The following is a 23,962-nucleotide window of genomic DNA, read 5'->3' as shown; positions in this document are numbered from 1 at the left end:
TCCCCCAATCTATCTCATGACTAGACTCAGGAGAATTATTATATTCTGGGAAGTGTAAATATTTAACATAAACACACTATATGAAGCTATACCCGGTTATTTTACCCACTGATGCCAAATCCCTCGCCTGGGAAAGTTAGAATATAAAGATGACATAGTTGGGTTAGAATTTGGTAGGATCTATGTAAATCTGCAGTACAGGGTTTGATGGATTTTGTCTTTTCTTCATTCTAATTTGCAATTACTCCCCTTCACTGGAAGCCAGCCAATGATGCAAGTACCATATGGGAAGAGAATTAGAAATCTTAGAAATTTAATTAACCACCTCCAAGTCATAACAAACCTTAAGAAATGTTAATGACTTTCTTCACATCATACCTTTTGTTTGGATATGCAGAGAAACGTTCAGCTAAATTAGGATTGGAATTAAACGTGGTGGGGGTAGGGGAAGGGTTTCAATCAGCTTTCACACACAAGCCAACACAAATCTCATGGCATTAGCAAACTCATACCTTTTGGTTGATAGCTAAACAAGATGCACTCACCATCTGCTTAAGTTGAACCAAAACCCTGATGCATTTCAATGGAATTACTTACTGAAATAACTTGGAATACATTGTTTCCATCCTCCTTGCCCTCAAGGTAGCAGTTGATAACTACTGACCATACTTTTTGAAAAAAACAAACAACAGAAACAGGAACTTTTCTCCCTTGGTTCTGTAACACTTCAGGTACCCTGTTTCTCTCACTGTCTCCCTAAGCTGGCTTCTCTGGGTCCAAGTTTAAGTCCCTCGTATCCCTGGGACATAGAATCACAGCATTTTTCACTGGGAGGAATTTTAGAGATAATCCTTTTACAAACGGGAAACCTGAAGCCCAGAAAGCTTATGACTAGTAAGGTTTGTATAATGAGAATGAGGGTTGGCTCACCTATTATTTATTTATGCTGGCAATTGTAGTTGATGTTTATATGGCACTCTGGAGTTTGCTAAGTATTTTGTGCACATCATCTCATCTGAAGAGCCCTTTCAGTAAGTATCTGTGAAATTACATCCATTTTACAGGTGGGGAAATTGAGGCTCACAGTTCAAGGTTCAAGGTTTGTAATCATCATAAAATCAATGTTGGAATCGGAAAATGAAATCTCATGTTTTGAACCTGATTTTAAATACAGTGCGCTTTCCACTATGTCACAGAAACTCACTGGTAGCCACAAATGAGAAAATAGTAGGCTAACTGCATAAATGAGACATGGTCCTGACCTTCAGAATTTCCCCCCCATGATTCCATATTTCTCCTGGCTGCCTGAGATGGTACTAAAAGAGCTAGAAAAGATCATGTTTTGAGGAAACCAGCTCCAATATTGATTATTTATGTAAGCATCCTCTGAATCTCAGTTTCCCTTTTGATGAGAATAAAACAAATTACATTCCCTCCTTCACCAGGTAGCTGTGAGAACTGGCCGTTCAGTCATTTTTCAGTTATGTCTGACTCTCCGTGTTCCATTTTGGGTTTTATTGGCAGACACCGGAGGGGTTTGCCATTTCCTTCTCTGGCTCATTTTATAAGAGAGAGTTAAGGGACTTGCCCAGGGTCACACGAAGCTAGCAAGTGTCCGAAGCTGGATTTTAACTCGGGTCCTCCTGCCTCCAGGTGCAGTGTTCTATCCACTCTGCCCTTACAATGGGGGCAATACCCATAATGCATCATATACATCTTAATTATGTTTGCTCTTCTTGCTCTGTTTTTCCCTTTGGAGAAAGCAGGATACAGTGGAAAATACTCTAGCTTAGGAGTCAAGAACATCTGGATTAGCTGCATTTTTTAAAAGATGAGGGGTCTTAGGTAAAACACTTACTTTCCTCCTCTGTAAAAATCACAGTATGGGTATAATAAGAAGAAATTTTAAACCTCTGCAGCCTGATGAAACCTAAAGGCTCTTTTCCAAAATGTTTTAAAATGCACAATACCAAACAGAGAAGAAACTGGCTAAACTGAAATAGAGTTAACAGTAGCCAATATACACCTATAAGTAAATAAATATATTCACATGTATTTATTTTATATGTGTATGTATATATGTGCACATACATGTGTGTTTATTTCTCTCAATTACAACGTGTCAGGTACTGCATCAAGCATCTTAACAATTATTATTTCACTTGATTCTCAAGAGAAGTCTTGAAGGTATGTGTAATTATTATTGCCATTTTACAGAAGAGAAAACTGAGACAAGTGAGACTAAAATTTGTGCAGGGTCACACGGCTAGTAAGTGTTAGGGGTCACTGTGCCATAATTTATCAAAATATTAAAAAGATATGGATTTATCATAGGTCCGGAGCCAAGAACTCTTGGCCAAGATGATCTCTAAGGTCCCTTTCAGCTCTGGGTCATATAGGATTTTTCCATTTTCATGGATTCAACCATTAATCTAATTCTTCATCCCCCACACCCCTGATCCCAATTTTTGCCAGAATACCACTCATTCAACTGCCCAAAGGTGTTTACAGTGGATGCTCGATTGCCATCAACACCTTCCCTATAAATTCATTTGCTTAAAGAGCCAGCTTTCTTATTTGGATCCAGGACAGCACCATCCCTCAATCCTACAGGCTTAAAGCCTTGCAGTTGCCTTTAACCCCATCCTTCTTTTAAATTTACTCCACAGCTAATCAGCTACCAAGTCTGGTCACATCCTGCACACGATAACGGATGGAAAAAAGTGCTTAAATTCAGAGGTGAACTAGAGCCAATCTGACCCTCCTATAAGAGTTAATCAAATTTTCTGTGTCCGAAACCAGCAAAACCTAGAAATTAGGGCCTGATTTGTTTTGTTGGTTATGTAGTTTGATTAAACTTAAAAGGGCACATCCCATCCCATCCCTCGAACAGCCAGTTGTTTGATATCTACCAGCATATTTCTGCATAAAAGCCATTTTCAGTGAGCCATGTCCCCTGCCTGAAAAACCCTAACAGTGCTCTGGTAAGGAGTAGGTTGGGTTTAATTCCTAGGCTCACAGGCTTAGAACTTGGGCTCGGAGGTCCAACCCAATGCTGTGGAGGTATAAGACAGCCTTGGGGCAGAACCAGGATTTAATCCAGTTCTTTCACTGGACCCTGATGCTTCTAATTCAATTACTTCAATGAATTCAATTCAATGAGCTATTATGAAACAGACCCCATTTTAGGGACTGGATATGTCAAATTACCACCTCATCCTTCCCCTGAAGGGGAAGATTCTAGCATCTTAGCATGCTAGCAGGAGATATCAGTTATAAATTTATAGGTATTCAATAGCATATGACAGGCTTGTCTTAGGATCACAGATATGGAGCTGGGAAGGAACCTCAGAGGCCATTTAATTCAACTCCCTCATTTTTCAATTAAGGAGTTTAAGTGACTTGCCCAGACTGTTTGGTCTTTGTTCTGGATGGTATGTGAATTGAATTGAAGTGAGGAGGGGCTGGGCAAGGTCACCGGCCTCATTTTCCCCTCCAGAGCCATCTAGTCCAGTAGTCAGAGATCAGAACGACTTCTTTTCTCAATAATATTTTATTTTCCAAGTATGTGTAAAGATAGTTTTCAACATTCACTTTTGTAAAATGTTGTGTTCAAATTTCTTCTCCCTTCCTTATTTTTCCTCTTCCCAAGACAGCAAGCAATCTGATATGAGTTAAATATATAGAATTTTTTTAAACATATTTCCATATTTGTCATATTATACAAGAAAAATACAGGACAACGAGAGATGACCGTGGGTAAAATGGCAGACTGGCCTTTTTAAAACTATGGTCCGTCCTAGGGCTCAGTTTAACTCAGGCAACTCCCATTCAGTAATTTTGCTTTTTCACCCCTACTCAAAGCACAAGGGTCAAAATGCTCCAGGAACATTTGAGAAAAAAGATCATTTTTGTCAGGGGGTGGAGGGATGGTCTAAAAGAAGAGCATTTCAAAAAATAAACAGGAACAAGAACTATTCCAGGCAAGCGGTAACAACTTATATAAAAGCAAAGAAGTGTGAAAATTTAATTATTAAAGGTAAATTAAATCAGGGAACAGCTAGCTTGTAGTCCAATTTACCTGGAAAGATAGTGCAAGTAAATGAGAAAGAAAGCTAGAAAAGTAGGCTAGAGATAGGGAGAAAGGGAATAAGGATTTATAAAGTCATTCAGGCTCTGTGCTAAGTGCTTTTTTACAAATATTATCTCAATCCTCACAACTCTGGGAGATAGGGGTACTTGCTGTCTTGCTAGCCAATAGGATTTTCTTGGCAGCAATACTGGAGGGGTTTTACAGATGAGGAAATTAGGCAAAGAGTTAAGTGACTTGCGCAAGATCATACAGCTAATGTTTGAAGCCATATTTGAACTCAGATCTTCCTGCCTCAAGGCCTGGTGCTCTCTCTACTGAGTCACCTTGCTACCTTAGGTGCAATTACTATCTCCATTTTACAGCTGAGGAAACTGAGGCAAAGGGAGATGAAGTGATTGATTTGCCCAGGTCTCCCTGGCTCCACCCCACCTTATTGAGATTGATGAGTTTTAATTTGTATGTTATAAAGATTATTTTGTCAAATGAATAATAGATAACAAATTAGGAAGGAAAAAAAAATCTAAAGGCAGAGAGACTAGAGAGAAAATTATTGCAACAATCTAGTCAGGAGTATGTGGGTAAATGCTTATTAATGTGTTCCTTAAGGGGAAAAATAAAAGTGGACACAACACACTTTTAGGTTTAGTCTGCTATTAACAGCTTTTCTAACACTTTTTAAAGCTTAAATAATCAATAAAACACTAAATAGAGCCTTAATGTGTGCAATTTGTTGACTTTGGAAGTGTAAAGTGTAAAGAAATTTAACAACTGGAAACTCCTGAATTTAGGCAGAGGATAATAAAGCTTCAAACTTGGATGGCAGAAGTAGGTTGAGAATGGGAAAGATTGCACAGGGAGAAATAGCAGGACTGCCCAGGTGTGTTGAGAAGAGAGAGAGAAGGGGTGATAGAAGAAGGAAGAAACTAACTTTTGAGTTCTCAAGTTCAGGTGACAAGGGGGATGGAGGTATCAACAGTGACAGAGATGAACCAGGAGGAGGAGCAGGTGTCAAGGGAATGATGAAAGATCAGTTTGAGACAAGTCCAAATTTGTTAGTCAAGGTTTTTGAGAATCTGCCTTGAAGCTGTATATCCTACAATTCTCACCCTGTGATTTGCTCTGCTTAGAGCACATCACTCAATCTGATCTCTTTACTCTTCTTTTTACTTCTGTCCTCTCTACCTTTCTTCAAGGTGTTCAAATATGATTTTACATATATCACTTCTAATAGACTTGGGATGGAAAATGCCATCCGCATCCAGAGACAGAACTATAAAGACTGATTGTGGATTGAAGCATTGTATTTTTACCTTTTGTTTGTTTTGTGTTTTCTTTCTTGAGGCTTTTCCTCTTTTGTTCTGATTTTTCTTGTATAATAAGACAAATATGGAAATATGTTTAAAAGAATCATATATGTTTAACCCATATCAGATTGCTTGCTGACTTGGGGAGAGGAAACATAAGGAAGAGAGGGAGAAAAAAATTTGGAACACAAAATTTTACAAATGTGGATGTTGAAAACTACACATATTTGGAAAAATAAAATACTACTGAGAAAAGAAGAAAAAAGAAATATGGTTTCTCTAGCTCTCGGCACATCCAAATCCTTACCAAATTCCAAGCACAACTAATTCTTCCCCATATTTCTGAAGTCTTTCGCAATGACTCAAGTTCATAGGAAGCTTTTCCTTCTCTGAACTTTCATTTCAGTGCTCCCTATATTTTAATCTTTCAATTTATACAGTCTTGTTCAATAATTATTTCATTATGTGTTAAACAGAATGAAAACTCCTTGAGGGAACATTGGTACTTGAGACTGAGGAGCTTTTTAATAAATGACTGAGTTGAACTGAATTGGTTGGGCAGATTGAAGGGACTTTTTTTTTAACCAGCCCTTTGATTTCTCTGGTATAGAGAATCTCGGGTTAGAAAACTGGTTCTGCAACACAGAGATGCCTCAAAAAGGAATAGAAATACCCAATGATTAGCTGCAGGGCCACAGAGATAGCATCGGTCAGAATCAGATCCTGAACTCAGGGCTTCCTGACCCCAACCTCTCTACATTCTACTGCCTCCCTAGCACCCTTAGTTACTTATTAAGATATATCTTATTCATAATTTATTTATTAAAAAAAAATGATTGGAGAATGATTGATTATATGGCAATTTCTGCCAAAGCAGCACAGCACTCATAATTCATACAAAGTGTTTTATGAACCTTAAAGAGCTATGTAAATGTGAATTGTTATTGGTCAAGAGATGTCTCTAGAAGGACATTGAGATGATGAAGTAGTTAGAGCACTGGCCTGGAGTCAGGAGGACCTGAGTTCAAATTCAACCTCAGACATTTAAGACTTACTAGCTAGGCAAGACACTTAACGCCAATTGCCTTACCCAAAAAAATATGATTATAAGCAAAAGGGAAAACATAGAAAAAACCTAAATGTTGCAGTCCATTTAAAAGAATCAAAAATGGAATAGTACTCTCCTACTTTTAAGAGGAATCCAGGTTAGTTATTGAGGCAATAGAATTGGAGATGTGAAATCTTAAAACATGCACAGCAAACAGTGCAAAATCAAGTTAGAATGTGCATCATTAAATAGTGAGATAAAAAAAAAACAACAAACCTTTCTTCTACAGGCAAAATCCCATCACAACAAATAGAGAGGATTCTTCTCTGGAAAAAGGGAGCAAATGCCTTCCACATTCCCAGGTGAAAAGGCCATAGCCAAGAGCTCTGTGGATCTTACTACAAGGCTCTATCCAACAGACCAAAGAATAAAGTCTTTGCCTGGTCCCAGCTCACATGATAGTCATTTACCATAGAGAAAGAACTTGTTTGACAACTTAATTACCATGTGCTTTAAGGGTAAAGAAAAGGGTTGCTCTGAATTTCCCTCTTTATGGTTCTTGAAATGCTTTTCTATCTATCACTGTTAGGAAAATTGGGAAACACTGGGCTCTGGGGTGGACTGGTTGTGAGACCCTGGCAAAACCCTTAGCATGCCCCAAGTAACCCACTCAGAGTTAAGTCAAGGGCTCTGAGATCTTCTGATGAGAAAGAGCTCCTTCTGGCACTGTGGTGAATCACAGGCTCATAGAGTTAAAGAGAATATGAAGACAATCTAATCCAACTCCCCTGTCTTACAGATGAGTGACTGAACTAAAGTTGGGGGGAAAGGAAAAACTATCCTCCAAATCTTGAATTCAAAATCAAGTTCTGTGATTCCAAATTGAACCACTCTGCTGCACCATCACAGAAGAGGGGGAGTCATACAGATCCTTCAGGATTTAGGTGGTCATCTCATTTGACCTTCACAATCATCTTGTAAGAGATGCTATCCGGTACTGACTCACCTAGAGTTCATACAATTAGTTGCAACAAAGCAGGTCTCTTGATTTAAATCTCCTAAACTAAAAAGGCTTCAAATAACTCTCTCCGATATACCAGCTACCTATGCAGGCCCATCTAAAGTCTCAGCCAAGAATCCATGAATAAATCCAGGCCTGTGGGAAAGAAGGATAGGATTTTTTGGGGAGGGTGGGAGTGGATAGGGGGATTTGCAAAGGTTCTGATTCCCTCCAACTTTATAGAATCATAGTTTCAGAACTGGAAGAAACCTTCAAAGTCATTTAATTCAACCTCTTCATTTTATAGGTGAAGAAATGGAAGATCACAGAAGGCTTTCTCAAAGGTCATTTGTAATTATCAAAGTTGGGATCTGGGAGCTGGTCTTTAAACTCCGGGTCCCCAGACCTGTATTCTAAGTCCTACAATCAAATTTGTTCTCTTTAGTCACTCGGATGAAGAAGAGGAGTTCTAGCAATATATTTCAATTAAATTGAATTCCATTCCAACCCAACAATTTGGATATCTTGCAGCCTTTGTTATGTAGGGATTTTACCTGTTGTAATTAATTCCTCACACACACATAATATTCAAAGAGCCACATAACATCAACACTCACAGCAATGGGATCTTTTTGCTTTCAAAGTCTTCAAGAAGCAGATATTCCTCTCCTTCTTCAGAAACAAAAGAGGACCCTTGGCTGGTTTATAATCACATAAGAAATGGAGCAAGATCACCATTTACACATCAGTGAAATCTCGAAGGCAAGTTAAGTCTGCAACAGAGGCTACGTATGACCACCTGCAGCACACAGCTTTCTGACAGAACCTTATGAAATGAGACTACGGCACCCTGCAACCCATGGTGAAGATCTCTCCTACCATTTCTCTTTGCATCAATTAACCTCAATATGTGACATTATTCCTGTGCACAAAGTGGACCTCCAACCTTGAGTGGCAAAAACTGTAAAAAGATCAGACAGTGCAAGATTTTTACCTTGTGGGTTCAAGCTTCTTGCTTTGACAGTTGATGAGCAAGAGGTAGTCTTGGGGATCATCCTGAAGGGGAAGAGGCTCCAGAGGTGGTGGTAGGTTAATTAGCTGGTAGGGAGGAGGTAGAGTGCCGGAGGACAGGTCTATCGGCATAGAGGCTGGCGACGTACTTACAGCTAAGGGGAAGTCAGCTGAGGGCTGCAAGGAGCCTGGTGGTTTCACAGGATCTGGAAGGCAAAACAGAAAACATCAAGCCGGGGTCTCTCTTGTTCCTTCAGGAAATCTTGACTTGGTGGGACAGGTCTTCAGAGTTTATAAGCGAATGAGGAAAAGTGACAGCCCATACATAATCACACCGTAGTAAGTGGCTCTGCCAGGAGTTGAATCCAAATTTTCAGACATTAAGTACAATCAGATAAATCAACAAGTATTTATTTAAGTACAAAGATGTCCCTGAAGATGTCGCTGACTAGTTAATTTGGGAAGGGGGTCTTGTGCCCGTCCCACACATCCATACTGGGGGAGGAGATGAGGAAAGGCTTTGGGCAGAAGCTGTATCATAAAGGAAGCGAGGAAATCTAGGAGGTGGGCAACTTATTATGGTACATGAATGTATCGTGCCTTTAAAATGATGAAAAAGTTGACTTTGGAGAAATCTGGGAGATTTTTTGAAGCCTGATACAGAGTAAAATGAGAAGAACCAAGAAAACAATTTATGTAGCCTAACAACATTGTGAAGGAGAACAACTGTGAAAGACTCAAAAACCACAAGTAATGCAGTGATTGATTATTACTTCTAAAAATGCTTTCTGAGACATTTATCTCCAGACACAGTTTTATGGATCTGTTTTGAGTGAACATATTTACTTGTGACAAGGAAGGGCCGTTGAAGGAGGGTAAGGATGGGGGTAGGAGGGGGGGCTACTAAAAAAGAAAGAAAAAGCAGTCAAAGAATAATAGAAAAGACAGAAAAAGTAGAAGGAAATTCAGAAGAGCACACGCAACAAGGGCAGTGTTTGTGCTACTAAATTAAATCTGAACCATACAAAATAATTTACAAGCTGCACACGAGAAGCAGTGCTTTCATTTGCAGTCTCCTTTCCTTTTTTGTTTGTTTTATAAGAACATGTTTGTGCTTGTGGATATTTGTCAAGTTCATAGTAATTAAAAGGGAAAAAAAAGTCTGATGAGCATGCATTGCTCTGTTTAGCTGAACAGTGCTGCTTCTCTCTAGCAAGATAAGCAAAGTCAGACTCCTAGAAAGGCCCATTTCTTACTTAGATCCTCCATTCTCAAAGTTTAAAAGAGTTCTGCATTATAGTGATACAGCTCTTGACCCTGAGATTATCTTGTTACACATTTTCTCTTTTTTATCCAATATTTCAGCATATTTTCTTATAAATTATAAAAAAAAATTTGCCAAATCTAGGAACAGCAAAACCAAAATCCATTTCTACCTATGAAAGTGTTCTACAAATGATTGTGTTACACAATCTGATCAAAGGATCATTAGGCCAAAGGCCTAACACTAGAAACAAGTGCCTGCTAAATAGACATTTAATAAATAAATTCTTATAATATATAAATATTATGCAAATTACATGTAATTCATATAATACATAATAATTTATATTACACATAATTATACCAAATATAAAAATAATAAAATTCTTGAAATTCTCTAAAGAAATTAAATTATTATAATTTTATTAAAAATTATAAATTTATTACAATAATTTGAAATAAATTATAGTTTGCTATTTTAATAAGTAATGTTACTATTATACATTTATTAAATTTACATAAACATATGCTTAATTAAAATGACAATTATAAACAGTTACATCATTAAACAAGTACTTACTAAGTACCCCTTATTTTAAAGAGTCCTGCCTTTTTTAGGTAAGAGACAGAATAGATACAGGTGCAGGAACCAAGGATATTAACACTTTAGCAAGCCATTCTTCCTCCTAGTGGAAAGCTTCTTTTATAATATTTTATAGGATTAGTCACTTGGCACCTCTAAAAAAATTCTTTTTGCGTCTGCCTCCCTGTGGCATGAATGTGACCCTGGCTTCAAGAGGGCTGTGCCAAAGCAACACAAGCCCTGGCAGGTTTTACCAGGCTGGCAAGGTGTTACGTACAGGTCAGGCTAGAGACTAAGGGATCTGCTGCCCTGACTGGCCTAGCCAAGCCAAGAGAGGCTCATAAGGTGACAACCGAGCCACCAGGTTATGGGAGAAGGACGTACAAAGGCACTTGAGAATATGAGGTCAGAAAAGAGCAATTAGACTGGACCAAAGGTGAGGAAACAGTGTCTTGAAAATGCGCTCAAGTGATCACACCAGATGTGCATCTCAAAGCAGGTCAAATTCCAAAAGAATGTAAAAAAATTGCAGACAATATTGGATAATACTTTTTACCAAAAAACAGGAAACTAAAAAGACATCAGCAACTACTGATTCATACACTAGTTTTCTCATCTCCATAAAATTTTTATGAGAATAGTCTAAGTACTTATCAAAGCTGTTGGTTATGAAAACATGCAAAGGGAACAGATCTGTGATATTCCTGTAGAAAATCATGTCTTTGGAGGCATACAACTGACTGAAAGGTATAGAGAATATAACAGCCTTCTGAGTCACTTGATGATTTTTTTAAAAGCACTTAAATTTTTTTTAATTCATTAAGTATTTCCCAATTATGTGTTTAAAAAAATTTTTTTTAACATTCATTGTTTAAAATTTTGTATTCCAAATTCTCTCCCTCCTTCGCAGCCCTCCCTTTAGGAGTCAATCAATATTATACTGATTATAAATATGAAATTATACATATGAAATGTATTTCCATATTAACATGTTGAAAAAGAAAATACAAGATCATACACATGTACATAAACAAGAAAAATAAAGACAGTAAGAAAAACATGCTTCAACCTGCGCTCAGAGTTCATTAGTTCTCTTTCTGGAAGAGAACATTTTTTATCACAGGTCCTTTGGAATTTTCTTGGATCATTGTCTTAATCTGAGTAACCAAGTCTGTTATGGGCCAGAACTTGAAACAAGGTGCTAAGTCAGTGGAATTGCTAGAGACAATGGTTATTTAGCATAGTGCTTAACAATTCTCTAGTTCAGTACAAGTACTTAGTGCTTAATATAGATCCACAAGATTCACACCTTTGATAAGAGAGCATATAAGCTCAAACAAACTCAGCCAGGAGGAAGACTAGGGAAGACAGAGAAGTGATGGCAGGCTTTCCTCCTTCCCTTCTCCACTGAACCAAGACTCCAGAAGGCCTCCAAAAAGCTAGCCGAGCCCCAATGAAGGAGACAATAAAGGATTTGGACTTTAACCCCTGGCTACTCTTGTGATTACTGAACTGAAACAAAGGCTGCTCCCAGAGATCCCAAGATAACCTCAACAAGAGAATATTGCATTTTAGAGAGAATATCACATTTTGGCACCCAACGTGGGGCTCCTTCACTTCTCTTCCACTCTAAAATCAGGAGACTCTGGGGATAGCAATTAACCCTAATTCCCTCAAAAAGAACAGAAAAAAGAAATGTGAGTGGTTTCTATAGAGAGGTTATCCATAAAGATGAAATCATAGATCTGCAAAAATATGGAAATAACATGCTAATGTTCTTTACTTCTGGGCAAGCAACTCTATCTCTGTCTCTCCCTCCCTCCCTTCTTCCTCTCTCTCCATGTCTCTGTCTCTGTCTGTCTGTCTCTCTCCTTCTCCCTCTCTCTTTTCAATTCTAATTCTGATAGGAACCATATAAATGGACCTGGACAAAGTCCAATTTTATTACCTACCCATCATGCATCCTTAATACTGAAAGAAAACCCATCTATACTATAAATATCTGCTTTCAATAAGATTAATTTCTTTTTAAAAATAGGCTGCTTCTTCCTTTCAAGGGTCAGCTTTGTAAACCTTAACAGAATAATTTATCTTAACTAATGCAATGAATCCTTTATTGAGTTCTAGTGAGGTCCCACACTTCCTAGAGAGATAGAGACCATCTAGTTCAACTCCTTCTATCCCTTAGTTTTACAGATAAGGGAAATAAATCTCAAAAAAGATTAACTCCCTAGGCCATGATCTCACAGGTAACAAGAGGGAGAATCAGAATCCAATGTAAGCCTGGAGATTTGATCCCAAATTTAGTGTTCTTTCTACTGTGGGATCTTTCGATTTCCTGAGGTCACAGTTCTGTATATGATATCTTTCCAAAAAGTGGCAACAACAATATTTTTTTTAAAAAGGAAGACTAAAAACTACATTATCCACAATTCTCCTAGAAGTTCTGACACGGAATAAAACTTTCTATCCTTTACAATAACACAAACCAACCTAAAAAGCTACAGTAAAGCCACAAGAATTTTTCAATTAAAGATTTACCCAGCTGATGTCTGGAGATGAGAGCCTTTCATACTTGGCACACGGACTGTTCATTCTCTGAGCAAATGGACTATTAAGAGAATTCTCCTCTTGATGCTTAAGAGAATTCTCCTCCTGATGCCCCTAAAGTCCTCAAACAAAGAGAACTCCAATATGAAGCTTTCTGTTGCTGATGTTGTTTTTGTTGGGATTAATTCAGGTAGAAGAAATATCTAGTCTATATTTTTTTCTATTTCATCCATTCTTTCAAACTCCTCAGATAGATCAGTCCATTCTTTTTTCCTACCATCATCTTCCTCTGTGGCTTCCATATGGAAGATGACAAGGCAAGAGAAAGGAGGGAAAGAGAATAAGCACCCATATTTGTGCCAGGCAGCGAACTAAGCATTTAGTAAATACTACTTCATTTTATCCTCACAACAACCCTGCAAGGTACATGCTGTCATCACCCCATTTTATAGCTCAGAAAACTGAGGCAAGAGGTCAAGAGACTTGGCTAGAGTCACACAGCCAGTAAGTTTTGAAGTAAGACTTGAACTCTGGTCTTCCTGACTCCAGGCTCTAACAGTGCACTGGGCAGCTTTTAACAAATCCCACATATAATGTTTTAGGATTTACAGAACCCTTTCCTCAGAATAACCAGTATTAATGTCAGGTCCCTTCCTTCTTTTGTCAGGATCTGTGTTTTAATTGATGTACAGAATTTTGAAACTCCCTTCCAATGATGCAGACGGACAACTGGTCTCTAATTCAGAGACTCTGAATGTCCAGGATGGGTCCTCTCCTCAATTCAACTGAATAAATATTAATTTAAAGCTACTAATTAATTATTAAGTTCCAGGCAGTATGCTAAATGCCAAGGACACTCCAATCTAATAGGGAAAGACAATACACTCCTTCCACTATTCCACTGCTTCCTCTCATTTTGCAGATGAGAAAACCACTCAAACCGCACAGCTGGTGTCAGAGACAGACCCGACCCGGATCTCGACTCCTCTCTTTTCAGTAAAACATACTGTCTCTAATTCAGAGATCAAACCACACACACATATGTGCACATACATACTCATACATGTGTAACAACCACTCACAAAAATCACATGTGAATATACACATATACATACTCAGAAAATGTATGCATATATGTATAGTTTGGTCTTTAAATGGTTTTATATGCATGTGTGTAGATATTATATAATACATAATTTCAGATCCATAAAATAACATACATACATATATACATCCTCACACATATATACATCTATAATGTGATCCTGATATTGTGTCCATGTTATATATTACATAAACACAGCTTCCTACTCACATATATACACATGTATGAATACATGCATCCACAAATATATGTATATGTGTATTTGTATAATTTGAGCTCTAAATTATTTTGTGTTCACATCATAAAAAATACCACCACATAAATGTACACACATATATGTATACATGTGCAGAAGTATACGTATATAGTTCAGTCTCTAAATTATTTTTATATATATGTGTGTGTATATAGCACAAGTCCTTGACAGAAAAACCACTAAACCTCCCTCACTAACCAAGTTAGTACTCTAGAGTACAGAGAACATTGCACTAGGAATCTGGTTCTTGTGATTGGCTACCCCTCCTTGTAATCTGGGGGAAAAACATCACTTCAGGTCTCAGCTATAAAATTCAAGAATCTTCTGGCTCAATTGCCTAATGCTGTAACTGAGATCCTGAAGGGTTTCTTTCTTTTTAACTGAAAGATTATTGGTTATTGGAAGTCACATTTAAACCAAGATACACCTGAAAAGAGATATTAAAATGGCAGAAAAATCATTATAGTGTTTAATATACTCTCAGGCTCCCTTAAATGAAAAAAATCATATTGTCTCATACTGAAAATATAGCCGTCAAAAATCAATACAAATCTGTTGCACCTAGACTTGCCTAAGAGCTCATGGAAGGTCTCCCAGCATCCCAGGTGATTTGTTCAGATGGCTCATTTCTCTCAAAGCATCACAGAATTTGAGATCTGAAAGGGATCTTGAGGCCATCTGACCCACCCTTGCTTAAAAAAGGATCTCCTTTACAACATATCCATCAACTGCTCAGCTTTGTTTGGATACCTTCAATGATAGACAATTCACTACCTCCAGAAGCAGCCCTTTCTTATGGACAGTTCAGAAGGGATTTAAATCCTTAAAAATATCTATCATGTCCTTCCCAGATCTTTTCTTCTCCAGGACAAATATCCCCAGTCCCTTCAACTTATACTCACATAAACAAATGTAAGGTCACATTAGTTGTCTTGGTTGCCATATCATACTGTTGACTCACATTGAATTTAGTATGCATTGTTTATTAGCCAAATCATAATTTCAGCTAAAAGATATATGCATAGGGAAAAATACATAAGTAGTCTTGCTTATAAATAGAAGAATAAATCACTTCCCTGAAAGGTCAATAATTATATTCAGGAGATGAAGCTTGTAATGCATTTTATCTTGCATTGCCATGGGTAAAGTCTATAAAAATAACAATGGTTCCCACCAGTATATTACTAACCAGTGAAACTGAACATCCCTACCCTGCTTGTCACTTATCATCTATGTGATTTTGGATAAGTCATTTCTTCTCTCTTGGGCAATTTCTTCATCTTTGGGTATTAGCTCCTATTTATAATATACTGCTTTATATTTTGCACTTTTGTCCTAACTTGATTTTTTTTTCATTAGGCAGTGGTTTATTCTGACTTTCATAAACCCATCCCCTCACTTGAGATATTATTACAGCAAGAACTTCTACTGAGGGAAGTGAGGTTAAGTAAATGATGGAGCATGTCCCGCTATTTGGTAATTATTGTAAAGTGAGGCCTGCAAATGTAGATCCCATTCTGGTAGAGTCCTTCCCTAAGTAGAAGAAATATTTGTATAAATCATAATTTTAAATTGTATGTTAATTTAAAAAAAATTATAACTACTCTAAATAAATTAGATCGTATGCTAAAAATATCAACAGTGTTTTGAGTTTTCTTCTAATTTTTATAAAAAAGTGAATGGGCTTCTCTCTTGCCCAAACCCTCTGTCCCCCACTTGAAGATAAAAGTAACTTTTACCAAAGTTATTAATTCTCAGGATAATTTCAAGATCCCATCTTGAGGTTATGTCATTCTTAAACCTATTATGAGAACCTGCCAATAGCAGGTTTCTCCTCAGATAACAGTATCAAGTATGTGAGGTTATTAAAAGTCTTGAAGGTGAACTAAGGCCAGGTTTTTCAAAAGATGAATCAGGAAATCAGAATAGACTGTCCCTGACTTTAGCCACATGGACCCTACTTGACTTAGTTAATAGGCTGAATAGATAAATAAACATGATTGTGTTGATAAGCTATGTCATTCCTTATAAGGTGTATAATCTGCTTCCTCCTCAGTAAAAAGATGAGGGGACTAGATGAGAAGACTTTTAAGACCCCCTTGTACATATAATTAACACTGTGATATTTCACATCACAGTCATTCTGCTTTTGAACCCATGGCTCCCGTGGCCTGAAACTGGGATACTGGGAGAAGAAGAAACAAACATCAAGAAAGGGAGTAGAGTGAGGAGATGGGCCAGGCAGGGCTTGAAACACTGGATTATTCATAAAAAGTGGCTCAAGTCCTCTCTAGTCTCCTCAAGGTCTGCCATTGCAAACTGTGCCTTCTGCCCTGCAGTGGGATGAGAACGGAGGACACGGCAAGGAAACGCTGAATGGTCCCAGGCTGGCAAAGAGTTATAGGAAAGCAGGTGGTGAGAAAAATCTCACGTGGTGAGGAAAAAAGGGCATTTTCCATGTAAACTTGGGGTTGCCAAGTGCTTTATTGTTCTGGCTTAATTCTAGTCAGTAGCACCGGTGCCAATATTTGGCATTCTTATACCATTGTACAGTCATAAAGCACTTTACATCCATGTACCTACTTGATACACATAAGTTTATTTAAGGGGATTTAATGCAACAGAATTAACAGGTGACTCAGCAAAATCTGATCTAAGGCAAGTATTTACCTAACTCTCGAAGAAGGGCTTAAGAAAAAAAAATATACATGTCACTGGGAACAAAGGGATAAAAGAATGGGGATGATGGAAAGGTGAATGCACCCTAGGGATTGTGTGAGTAACGTGCTGCCTGTGATGTAACACCTTTCCTAAGCACTAGGTTGGCTTAAGTTCACAGGACCTCACGGGTCAAATTCAAACCCTTTCATTTTATAGAAGAGGCAACTGAGGCTCAGAGAATTTAAGAGATTTACCCAGGGTCATACAAGTGGTAAAAAGAGATGAGATTTGAACTCAAGTTCTCTGGGCTCATTTGCCTGTTCCATATTGCCTTTTAAACAATAAGTTCACAATGTAAAATACTATCAATTCTCCTTTTAAATTTTGATAATGTAACTCAGAAAAGTTCTGCTCCAATTGATTCTCCTGATAGAAAGATTTTGCCTCTCCTTTCCCTCCCGATTTAAAAACCATACAGCAAATTAACTGAGTGACTAGAAATGAAGAGAGAAGGCAAGACATCCTTATATAGCAGGATAATCCCTTTCTACTGCTGCTCCATTTATTCCCACAAGAGGAAGGTTCTCACTTTCTAATTTCCTTGCTAATAAATAGTAAACATTATTTTTACCACCTCTATATACATAAGAGGTTGCTGTTTTGTGAATAAGAGCTAAATGCAAAAATTCATAGAGGATTTTAAATCAAAAGATAATTCCTCCATCTCATTTTTTCAGTATTACTGAAATTCATAAGTTATTTCTAGATAATAAATATACACAATTTCTATAGCATTTTAAGATTTGAAATCTTGTTTTAGACTCACAACAAGCACAGCTAGAGTCTTTCTGGCTGCAGGTCCATGACTCAGGTGCATCTAACAGATATTCTCCTCCTTAAAAAGTGTTTTTCCTGGTAACAAAGAGTTCACCTTGGAGATATGACTTGAATGTGAATGCAACTTCTGCACCTAAAGTTCCCATCATTTAAAAATAAAATAAAGAAAGAGGCAGTTATTTTTCTTCATCTTTTCTCTGGGGCTTTGGCCCCCAATTTTATTTTAGAGATAAGGCAACAGAGGCCCAGAAAGGATAAGAGGGAGAATCATTCCACATGTCTGGAATTGTACTTATTGGGTGCTTGTTAAGAAATAAAGTCAAATTATGCTTATATTGTATTTAATTTACACTTTAACATACTTAACATGTATTGGCCAACCTGCCATCTGGGGGAGGGGGTGGGGGGAAGAAGGGGAAAAATTGGAATAAAAGGTTTGGCAATTGTCAATGCTGAAAAATTACCCATGCATATAACTTGTAAATAAAAAGCTCTAATTAAAAAAGAAAAAAAAAAGACATAAAGTCAAGGAAAAAAAAGATAAATGTCAAGCCTTTGAGGAGCTTGCATGGTAAACTAAATATAAATATGTAAAAAGTACTTTCTGGAAGAAGACACTAAAACTTGGGGTATCACAACAGGCCTCCTACAGGAGTTTTGAGCTTTGATCTTTTGACTTTCAAGTGTGATGATATCCCCACTGTATTATGTCATATTTTTTTAATATTCCGCTCACAATGTAGACTACCAAGAAGAACAAAAGCAAACCATTTTCCATGTTTACTTTAAGTGAGGAAAGAATAATCATGAAAAGAAAGCATCGCCTTCCAAAAGAAACAATGATCCATAAGAGATTTTCAGAGTAATGTAATCCTGAAAAATAGGATGAAGGGATTGATTACCTTCCAACTGAATCCCCTCTGAATTTTTTCACTCGACCTCTAGTTCATAAAACGCAGCATCCTACACACACAAAGCTTGGGCTCACAGGACGTACCCCGGCATCTTTTTTGGTTTCCGAGCTGATGTGTGCGACTGCCCCGATTCCCTTCAGACCCTACCCGGGACAAAACCTCCGTTCAGAGTTAACAAGCTGGAGGGGGACAATCCGGCTCAGCCTCCGGGTGCTGAGATCGGCCTCCCTTCTGGAGGCGGCTCTGGGGTGGGTCTGAGCTGGCCAGCTTCTGGCTGCTTGGGATCAATGCTGGCGTCAGATTTCTGAGAGTAAACGCTCAGTTGGGTGAGCTTCGGGACCTCGGAAACGATTCTCCCTCTCCTGCTGGAAGGCAAGGAGAATGTAACTGATACCCATTACAGGCGCTGTAAGCTGCTGGAGCAAAATCGTAATTGAAATTTACTTTAGAAGTAGATAATGACTAATAGAGAAAATCTCGGGTGTTTTTCTTCTGATGGGAGTCCATTACTAAGTGAAAAACCCTACAACCAAGAGGAATATCTCCTTCCTTCCCAACCCTGGATTATTTATTCAGTTTTACTTGCTTGAAACCAATTGTACTTGGTGTGCCCTCTAAGCCTGCCTGAAAGAGAATATGTGAGTGAACACTGTCTAAAATAAATACCTACTAAGTTGGTATAGTTTTTTTAAAAAGTGCAAAGTCCTGGCTTTTTCTGCAGTAATGGTGGCCAATATGGCGAGCAGGCTGCTGTTATTTCCCGTAAGCTCTTATACTGAGTATTCTGGCATGATCTACTAAGTCAACTTCCAACTCCCATTCCTGTTCAAGAAAATGGAAACACGGCTGACATCCGCAGCCATTCTCAGGAGCCTATGGATCCTGCTCTCAAATGGTTGAAGAATCTCTGACTCCTACATCTCCCCCAACTCCTAAAAGTGGCCAATTAAATAAAATTAAAGAGGTGTTTTAAATCCTCATCACTAACACACTCAATCTGTTTTTAATAATAATGGCTGGCATTTATAGAGCATGTTGAGATTAGCAAAGTACTTTACAAAAATTATCCCAAATATTATTCCAGAACTTTGGAAGGTATGTACTGTTATTGTCTCCATTTTGCAGACAGAGAAACTAAAGGAGACAGAGGCTGAGGATTTGCCCAGATTACATGGCTAGTGCTCATTGAGGTAAGGACCTCAGGATGCATATGAATTCATATCTTCTGAATAAATCCAAGTACAGTGTGCCATTTACTGTTTCGCCTAAACTGAGTAATGTCGCTACAATTCTGGGAAAACTGAGGGTAAGGGTCAGTGTGTGAGAGTAACTCAGGACATTTTCACCAAGAAGACTAGTTTGGCTGAATAAAGAGCATTTATAAAGGAATAATGTGTAATAAGGTTGGGAAAGGCTTTAAATGAAACAAAGGGATTTTGTGTTTGTTTTTAGAGGTATTCGGGAGCCATGGAGATGTAGAGCAGGAGAATGTCCTGGTCAGACTAATGCTCCAGAAAACATTTTGTTTGTTATCTATGGGGATGGACTAAGAAAAGAAGGACCTAAAGCAGGGTCAATTCTTCCTTGTAAGGAAAATCTTTTTAAAAAAAAAAGTATTAAAAATTAGCAAACCAAAACGCAGTAAATGGAGCCTAAACACAAACCGTTTGCAGATGCATTTTCAAAGGAGCTAGTCCAGAATGACCCAAACTGGTTCCACTGATTCCATCCCATTCTAGGGCTCCCTGCTTTAATGAAATCTAATTAAAGCTTTCAAGTGGAAAATTTCTCTTCTTCCTCTCATTAGTAAATGCTTCTGTTGAGAAGTGAAAAACACTCCACAGAGTTTCAAGTGCAGGAAACCCTGAAGTGATTGTTTGACAGAAATATATTTAACAGAAGAATGAACAGCAGAGTCCAATACTACACTATCCAGCATTTATGACTCTGATGGATCCTTGCAGGGCCAGCTGTCCAGGAGCTGACACTAGAGAGCCCCAATCATGAATCTGTTTACCCCAAAGTCTGGGAGGCTGCATAATCAATCAAGAATTATTAAAGAGCATCCATATGAACAAGATAATCTAGGTGCTGAGGAAACAAAGACAGGAACAAAACAATTCTCACCCTCAAGGAGATCAGTCTGTTGAAGGGAAGGAATACAACATATGCATCCTGCAAGGATAATGGGCACCAATGAATGCTGAGGGAATTGAGGGAGGGAGGAAGCATGGTGTTGTGGTTAGGGTGGTAGCCATGGAACCAGAAGCCCTGAATCGGGTCCTATTGATGATGCACATTGCAGATGGGGAGAGAAAGAGACAGAAAACAGAAAAAGAGAGAGAGAGAGAGAGAGCGAGAGAGAGAGAGAAGGGAACTGAATAATCCATCAATAAATCAGTAGCTTAATATTCTTGACTATCACTTTCGTCAGCCATAAAATGAGACTGAACAAGACATCTCTAAGGTCCCTTCTAGGTTTTGATCCTGTATTTTGTAACCATGAAACACTCTTATGAATGAAAACTATTATTTTTTTTTAATTAAAAGAATACCTTAAACATAATTATCTTTGTAACTGAATTTACAGAGAAACTTTCCAGGAGCTCACTGATGAAGAGCTATGCCTGAAATTTAGAAACTGACAGTGTTGATCTCATATAAATTGGTGGCTCCCACTACTCCTACCTGTCCCTTAAGTCCCGGTGACTTGGGAAATGCTAATAGATTTGGTAGCTCAGCTTTGGCCTCCAGTCCTGCCTGAGAGAGCCCCATCCTCTGGTTTTGCAGGCGCAAGGGGAAGGGTCATTATCAATTCAAAGAGGATTCCTCACTCTAGATATAGGGCTCTTGAGGTCTGCCTCCCAGGACCAGTTCTCCAGAAAACATCAGCAATGAAAAGACTCAAGCTCAAAGCAGATAATGCGTAACCTTCCAATACTCACTAGCTAGATGACAAGTTATTTAACTTGGACACTTTAGGACCCCAATCTGTAAAATGGGAATAATAGTAGCAACTACTTCAAAAGGAGGTTGTGAAAGGCAGGGAAATAATTTGCAGAACTTTATGTAAATGCTAATCATTATTATGAAGAAAACAGGTCTTTGTAGCAAGCTAGGCGGCTCACTGGATAGAGCACCAGGATTGGAGGCAGGAAAACTCCTCTTCATGAGTTCAAATAGGATCTCAGACACTTACTAGCTATATGACCCTGGGCAATTCATTTAAACCTGTCTGCCTCAGTTTCCTCATCTGGAAAATGAGCTGGAGAAGGAAATGGTAAACCGCTCCTGTATTTTTGCCAAAAAGCAGGACATGACTGAAACAAGTGAAGAGCCACCAAAATTACTAACTCTATGGTTCTGTCTAGAGGGGCTGCCCAGGTTATCAGAGCACTGGGCACCCAAGTATTTGATAATTTTAGGATACCCTTGGTCTCACCTATCGGCTCAAGAGAACTCTGCTAACATATTAGTGAATCGATTCAGCAACTTGTGACTTTGATGATTCAGAAACAATCCATCTGCAGACTTCCCAGAAAACACACACACACACACACACACACACACACACACACACACACACACACGACAAATCAATCATTCCCTTTACCCTCCACTCTGCTAAATACAAGACTTCTTAGAAACTTTACATAATCTCAACTAACTGTAATCGACAAACAGAGAGCACCAGCCAACTTTCCAGGCATTCAATCATAGGGGAAAATAATAGGGTCATGATATTTTAAGAAATTCCTGGAACCAAGACATAGGTCAAATCCACTACCACCTCCCAGCCTCTTTCCTTTCGTTTTAAAGAAGAAATTAGTTATTCTCCTAAGGAACAAAATCAGTTATTTTCTTAGACCTTGGGATAGCAGCAGTTCAATCTACTCTTTGTCTGTCCCTGTCCCTCCCTCCAAAAGCCTACACAGACCTCTAGACGACAGGAGTTTAAATCATCTTGGGAGATTTTCTAAGCTAACAATTGGAGATGAATTCAGCTCTCCCAAAAAACAGAACCCTTTCTTGGGGCTGAAAGGGGCAGCTGGATGGTAAGAGAAGGCCCACTGATAGAAAGGAGAATAAAATGTTGATGCAGATATGATTAAACAGCATGAATGAGGTTATAAAAGGCTTATAGACCATACCATATATAGAGTTTAACATCATTCAATCTAATGATTTTAATCTGGAGTCTGTGAGCTTCCTCTGAAAAAAGTGTTGATCAACTATTCCTGAATAATTGATATCCTTTATTATCCAATATATGTTATTTTATGATTTTAATAGCTTTTTATTTACAAGTTATACGTATGGATAATTTTACAGCATTGACAATTGCCAAACCTTTTGTTCCAATTTTTCCCTTCCTTCCCCCCACCCCCTCCCCTAGATGGCAGGATGACAGTAGATGTTAAATACAATATGTTATTTTAAAAATATTATTCCAAGAAAGGATCTCTAGTCCTCATCACGCTGTCCCTGGATGAGGGAAGGAATGTCCATCACACACAAAAAGGTTAAGAACTCCTAGCTTAACCTGTGGGTTAAAAAACAAACTAAAACATCTTGCAAAGTCAGCAAGGAAGCACAGACTCCAGATGTTTTAAAGCTGGATTTGTCATTTGGCTACTCTGTCTACAAATCCATAAAAACAGACTACAGCTATTTCTATCTTTTAGGGTGGGGGACATTTCAGATTTAACTGTTTCATTCCAGAAAATCCAGGTCTGTATAAAATAAAACATTACCATTTCAGACTAAATCACAAAGGTCATAACTTGCTAAAAAAAAAACAAATTAAAGAACATTCAAAGAAAGACAATTTTGCCCTTTTCAAAGGCAGTTTGCTTACTGGGCTACCTGATGACTGACAATCTGTGTACCTTTAGGATTGGTTTTTAACACAGGGATAAAAATCAGAGATGTAGAGAACTTTGGAATGAAGAAACTCTACTAATTAAGACAGTTAGGGGTAGTTAGATAACATAGTGGATAGAGCACGGGCCCTGAAGTCAGGAGGACCCGAGTTCAAATCTGATCTCAGACACTTAATGCTTCCTGGCTGTGTGACCCTAGGCAGGTCACTTAACCCCAAATGCCTCAGGGGGGGGAAAAAAAAAGAGCATTAGTACCTTCTGTGTAATGTGTCATCTGAAGTACTGTCCACAGAATTGAGTTTAAATGACATACCATGCATCTGGTATTCAAAACCAAGTCTTGAGACCTGATCTAGTTGGACATAGACTAGCAGTTTTGAAATGGGCAATGGAATCAATTTTTTTCAAGTACTCAAAAACAGTTCCTGCTCTTCCTAAATAGAAAGATTCTTTT

At 38.2% G+C, this 23,962-nt stretch overlaps 1 protein-coding gene across 4 annotated transcripts in view; it reads right to left on the bottom strand.

The window, feature by feature from the left end:
* GAB1 (GRB2 associated binding protein 1) overlaps positions 1–23,962 on the bottom strand; it is a 157,742-nt gene that overhangs the window by 27,871 nt on the left and 105,909 nt on the right. For 2 of the 4 annotated variants that reach the window (XM_051966155.1, XM_051966157.1), the window contains exons 3-4: positions 8,440–8,662; positions 8,063–8,143 (exon numbers count right to left, since the gene is read on the bottom strand). In XM_051966155.1, the coding sequence (XP_051822115.1) occupies positions 8,063–8,143; positions 8,440–8,662 (304 nt within the window). The remainder of the gene's footprint in view (positions 1–8,062; positions 8,144–8,439; positions 8,663–23,962) is intronic. The other 2 variants (XM_051966156.1, XM_051966158.1) reach the window with 1 other exon arrangement.

The sequence above is a fragment of the Antechinus flavipes genome, chromosome 6 (genome assembly GCF_016432865.1).
Source record: "Antechinus flavipes isolate AdamAnt ecotype Samford, QLD, Australia chromosome 6, AdamAnt_v2, whole genome shotgun sequence".
Taxonomy (NCBI): Eukaryota; Metazoa; Chordata; class Mammalia; order Dasyuromorphia; family Dasyuridae; genus Antechinus; species Antechinus flavipes.
Note: the sequence above shows the minus strand (reverse complement) of the source record. Positions and strands in the feature narration are given on the sequence as shown.